Source organism: Chlorella variabilis (genome assembly GCF_000147415.1).
Source record: "Chlorella variabilis unplaced genomic scaffold CHLNCscaffold_16, whole genome shotgun sequence".
NCBI classification, from domain to species: Eukaryota; Viridiplantae; Chlorophyta; class Trebouxiophyceae; order Chlorellales; family Chlorellaceae; genus Chlorella; species Chlorella variabilis.
The window spans coordinates 156,637-161,864 of NW_005435072.1; the positions used below are offsets into that span (position 1 = coordinate 156,637).

Consider the following 5,228-nt stretch of genomic DNA (forward strand, 5'->3'; position numbering starts at 1 on the left):
GCTTTTGCCCTTTTCCCCCCCCCCCCCCCCCCCCCCCCCCCCAACGTGCCTCCACCTGGCTTCCCACCCTGGCCCCTGATCCCTCACCTGCAGACCAGGCGCCGTGCGACGGCCTGGAGCTGGCTGTGATGAAGATGAAGGAAGGGGAGCGGGCGCTGGTGACGGTGGCCCCGCAATACGCCTTTGGCGACCAGGTGGGGCGCTACTGTACCGCCGCTGTAACGTTGCTGTACTCTGTCACGTGTCTCTGTCATCTGCCCCGCGCGCATGCCTGCCCCTGCCCCGCCGCACACTTGCCACCACCAGAGCCGGGCAGGGCACGCGGCTCCGCCTAGGCGTGCTTTCCAACCCCACTGGCTCGCCGCGGTGCAGGGCTCGGCGCAGCCGCAGGCGCAGGTGCCTCCCGGCAGCAGCGTGGAATATGATGTCACTCTCACCAGCTTTGTCAAGGTACGGTGTGCATGTGCTGGGTGTTTTGTGTCGGGAGGCAGAGCGCGCGGTGCGCGCGCGCGGTGCGCGCGATGGCTTCGGTGCTTTTGGTTGATGGCGGGTTTGGGTGTGGGGCCTGCCGCTGCCAGCCGTGCTGGGCTCTCGCGGCCCTTGCGCAGCCTCCCTCCCCTGCTTCGCTGAGGCGGCACGCCGCCCACCCCGCGCCACAGGCCAAGGACAGCTGGGAGATGGAAGTCGGCGAGAAGCTGGCCGCCGCGGTGGTGGCCAAGGACAAGGGCAACGCGGCGTTCAAGGCGGGGCAGTACAGCCGGGCGGTACAGCGGTACAACAAGGCCCAGGAAATCATCGAGTGAGCGGGCTGAGCTGCTGGGGGGGTTGGGAAGGGTGGGAGAGAGGTGGATGGGGCAGGGGCTGTTGGTGTGGTGGCAGGGAGGGGAGGCGGCTGGGAGAGGACAGGGTGGCCTGGCTGGGCTGTGAGGCTGTGAGGCTGGCTTGGCTGTGCTGTTGGTAGGCTGGGCGGGGCTGTGGGCCTGAGCTGGTGAGGCCTTCCCGGGGCCCTAGGCCGGCAGGAGCACATGCCCTGCCCCTCGCCCCCTTGTCCTCAACCCTCTCCCGCTTGCCCATCGCCCCACCCCCCTGCCGCCCCAGGTTTGACGAGGGCTTTAGCGCCGAGGACAAGCAGGCGGCCAAGGCGGTGAAGAAGAGCTGCAGTCTGAACCTGGCGGCGGCCCACCTCAAGCTGGGCAACCCGGTAGAGGCCCGCAAGGCGGCGGACAAGGTGGGCGGTGCGGATGGGGGTGCGCGGTACGGATGGGGATGGGCGCGGTTTGCTCAGCTGGCCAGGACCTTTGGCGGTCTGCTGGCAATCTTGGTTCAAATGGGTGGGCTGGCCGGCGTGGCCGGTGGCCTGATGTGTGCGGCGCTGGGTGCGCCCGTTGCCCTGCGCCTTTGCTCACGTGCCTCTGCCGCCGACCCGCCGACGGCCTCTCCGCTCCGCCCCGTCCCGCCTGGCGCAGGTGCTGGAGGCCGATGGCTCCAACCCCAAGGCGCTCTACCGCCGTGCCCAGGCCTGGCTGGCCACCGCCGACTTCACAGAGGCGGAGCTGGACATCCGGAGGGGCCTGGCAGAGGTGGGTTTGGGTTTCTAAACCACCTACAAGTTGTTGCTGGGCGCCTGCAAACCCCCGCGGCAGTGAGCGGTGTGCAAGCCCTCGGCCGCCTCGTCCTGGCGCACACCCAGCCTGCCTGCGCTTATGCCCTTTGCTTGGACCGATTCGCGTGCCTGTGTGCCGCAGGACCCGGCCAGCTCCGACTTCAAGCTGCTGCTGAAGAAGTTCAAGCAGCAGCAGGCGAGCGCGGGCAAGAAGGAGGCGAGCCTGTACTCTGGCATGATGCGGGCGCTGGGGCGGCCCGGCGGCGCCACCAAGGCGGCCGCGGCGGGCGGCGCCGGGGATGGCGGCGCCGGGGGCGACCCGGCGCCCGCCGCCGAGAACGAGGCGGCCGCCGCCAACGGGGACGGCGGCGGCGCGGCGGCGGCGGCGGCAGAACCGATGGAGCAGCCTTGAGGTGCGCCTCGCGTCGGGCCTGCGGGATGCCCCTTGCACCTGGCTGTCCACCCTGGCCGACCGGTGAGGAATGAGGTGGTGCCCCTTACAAGGAAAAGATAGAACACAGGCTTGATGCCTCAAACCCACTCTGGTATTCGTGTGTGTGTGCATAATCACACATCATGTGTGTGCATCACGGCTCTGCTGCATCGGCAGCGCACGATGTGCGCTGCACACCAATCCACCCTGATCTCATGCTTCCCTGCGATTGCACCCAAATGATCCACACTATCGAGTCCTCCATCACCTGATTTTGCATTTGATGTCGTCACCTTCGTTAACCCACCCGAAGTTGGCAGGGAGAGCTGCTGACGGGGTGGCGGTGTTTCAACCTGGCGGCGCCAGCGGCGCATGCCAGCGGTGGCTTTTGCGCGACCGCCACTCAGCTGCTGCTCCTCTAAGCATCCGCTTCACTCCTCGCCCCAGCTCCTGCCTGTTGGGTAGCTCCGGATTGGTCCGGTCCGCTGTGCCCCTTCTCGTGATTGTCAGTCGATTGGCGCACGCATGCCCTGTAATCGCCAACAAAGGTAGTGCAAATAGGAATGTGATGCCGGGCAGCCACTTCAGGGTGGAGCGCAAGCGGCCTTTACAGATGCCAGCGTGTCTCGCGCGGCCCTGCATCGCCTGCTTTACGAATCATGTATGCTAGCCTGCTTCTCTCGCTTCCAACTCACACAGAAATTACTCAGCTCGATACAACATAGCGCACTCGTCGAAACTCGCTATCCGGAGCGGCGTCCAGCAAATTGCGGCCCGTCTTACTTCCGCGGCACCGAAAACGGCTGACAGACACTTAGAGTGGCATTTACAGCGCGGCAGCGTAGCCGGGGAGAGAGGTTGGAGAATGGTATCCTCTCCAGAGTGAGGAAGGCCCCCACCATGCCGCCAGCCGGCAGGGGGCCTCCTCCTCGGCACGGCATGCAGCTGGCGCTGCGAGCGCTGCTTCTACTGGCCGTGGCGCAACACGCCCACGCGGGCTGCACCGCAGGTATGTGGTCGCCCGGTTGGCGCTGCAGGCAGCTGAAAACGGGCCTGTCAGAACCGCAGGCAGGGTGGGAGGTGCCGCTGGGGGGCGCGGCGCAGGGCAGCCAGGGTCCCACGGCCGCCGTCGCCAGGCGTCCCGTCAAGCACAAGCTCGCGTGGGAAGAGACCCACCAGCCGCCTCACCCTCCCTCTCGCCAGCAGCGCTGGTCCACCGCCATTCTGCGGCGCCCGCTCAGCCACCGCTGCGGCCGGGGGAGTTCACGGCGGCACATGCGCGCGCCGCCGCCCGCCGCCTGCTGCACGCCTGCTGCACGCCAGCTTCCCACCCACCTCCCCGCCGCCGCCGCTCGCTGCCCCCGCTCCCCTCTGCGTCGTGCAGGCTACCTGGCCCTGGACCTACTCAACGCCAACAGCACCGACTGCCGCAGCAGCCTGCTGGCGCGCTGCCTGTCCACGTTCCGCGTCGCCGTCGACGCCGCGTGCGCCATACAGCTGACGCCGCTGGCCGGCGGCGGCGCATACGTGCCGGCCATCTGGTCGACGCACGCTGCCGCCACCTACGCCCGCCTCCAGGAGTGCCCCACCAGCGCCTCGGCAGCCGTGCCCACCAGCTCCGACCCAACAGAGGCGGAGGTAAAGGCAGCAATCCAGACGGCGCTGGAACGGCACATCTATGGCGACGCGTACGCGTTAGCAGTCAGCGGCGTGGCCTGGGACACGGGCACGGTGCTGGTGACCACCGCAGCAGACACCTGCCAGCTCAAGTTCGGCATAACATCGGTGCGCGCCTGCTTGCATGCCTGCCTCGGCAGCCTGCCGTCTGTGCCTGCGCGCCGCCCAGCACGACGCGCATGCGCCAGTTGAGCTGCACGCGGCGGCGGCAGCGGCGGCGGCGGCAGCGATTTCAGCTTCTTCCGCGGGTGGCGGTGACAGCACAACAGGCAGCAGCAGAGGAGGATGGCTGCCCGTGGGCTTGCGGAAGGGCTGGCATGGCATGCTGGCGACGTGGCAGCAGGCGTGACGGCAGCCCGCGCGCTCTCTGCACGTGTGCAGATAGACAACGCATCCAACTCTCTAGTGACCAAGCTGGCGCCGCATGCAGTGAAAGTGCAGTGCCTGGTGGCGGGCCTGCTGTCGGTGGGAGAAGAGTGCGAGCTAGATCCGCTGCTGGCCCCGCCAGACTGCAGCCCCGGCAGGCGGCCGGTGGCGCTGACCGCGCTCACCCAGGCGTGCGCGCTGTGCACCCCAGGTGTGCATCCGGCATACGCCGCTTTCCTTTGATCCTCTGCACCTGCCGGGTGGTGCTGCTGCCATGGCACATGCCTGAAGCGGGGCACAGCAGCTGCGCCGCAGCCGCTGCTCAGCGCCTTCCCAACCACCACTCCATTGAACCTTTTGGTTTGGGTGCCGCCTGCAGGCAGCTACTCGACGGCCGGAACCAGCTGCACAGCCTGCTCAGCGGGCAAGCACGCCTCTAGCGCGGGAGCGACGTCCTGCAACACAGCGTGTTCGGCGGGCACGTACGCGCCCTCAACAGGCGCGTGCTGGCGCTGGTGCTGCTGGTGGTGATGGATCCGGTATGGTTCTTGTGGCAGGGGCGGCACGAGGGCAGGGAGGAGGTATGCGAGGCAGCCAGCCAGCAGCCCGCCGCTCATCCGCGGTTGACCTTGCGGCCTGCAGGCTACTCGGAATGCTTGCCGTGTCCGGCTGGCCAGTATCAGAACGCCACAGGGCAGGACGCGTGCATTAGCTGGTGAGGCATGCCGCTGATGCAGGCGCTCTCCCAGCTGCTGGCCAGGCGCATCATGCCTGCACTGCAACCCATGATGGTGTCTGTACTGGCAGCAAGGCACTGCTCTCACCGCCCCACCTCACTGTCCTCCCCCTGCTGCTGCTCCTGCTGCCTGCAGCCCATCCTACTAGTACGCTAGAATACCTGGGGCCACGCAGTGCGTGAAGTGTGTGGCGGGGGTCGCTCGGTGCGCCGCGGGCAGCGGCTGCACGGCCGATGCGGATGCCCCCACGCCAGGCGCGTGCCCATGCTGCCCATGCTGCCCATGTTGTGCTGCCGTCCGGGCTCCCGCTGGCTGTGATGGGGGGTGGCAGCTGCTGCACCACGGCGACTTGCCTGCACCCAGCCTCACTGCCGTTCCCCACCCACCCCTCCACCCGCCCACTCCTCGCTGC

The 5,228-nt window shown here is 68.0% G+C and overlaps 2 protein-coding genes across 2 annotated transcripts in view; both read left to right on the plus strand.

The window, feature by feature from the left end:
- Nucleotides 1–2,015, plus strand: part of CHLNCDRAFT_36304 (hypothetical protein) — a gene marked incomplete at its 3' end in the record, with an annotated part of 5,354 nt that extends 3,339 nt beyond the window's left edge. Inside the window, exons 12-17 of the mRNA XM_005845664.1 lie at nt 94–194; nt 373–450; nt 660–799; nt 1,099–1,228; nt 1,467–1,580; nt 1,746–2,015. Of these exons, the coding sequence (XP_005845726.1) occupies nt 94–194; nt 373–450; nt 660–799; nt 1,099–1,228; nt 1,467–1,580; nt 1,746–2,015 (833 nt within the window). The remainder of the gene's footprint in view (nt 1–93; nt 195–372; nt 451–659; nt 800–1,098; nt 1,229–1,466; nt 1,581–1,745) is intronic.
- Nucleotides 2,016–2,975: 960 nt separating this feature from the next.
- The window catches only part of CHLNCDRAFT_58424 (hypothetical protein), a gene marked incomplete at its 5' end in the record, with an annotated part of 7,428 nt that continues 5,175 nt past the window's right edge, over nt 2,976–5,228 (plus strand). Inside the window, 4 exons of the mRNA XM_005845665.1 lie at nt 2,976–3,045; nt 3,421–3,821; nt 4,095–4,290; nt 4,952–4,990. Of these exons, the coding sequence (XP_005845727.1) occupies nt 2,976–3,045; nt 3,421–3,821; nt 4,095–4,290; nt 4,952–4,990 (706 nt within the window). The remainder of the gene's footprint in view (nt 3,046–3,420; nt 3,822–4,094; nt 4,291–4,951; nt 4,991–5,228) is intronic.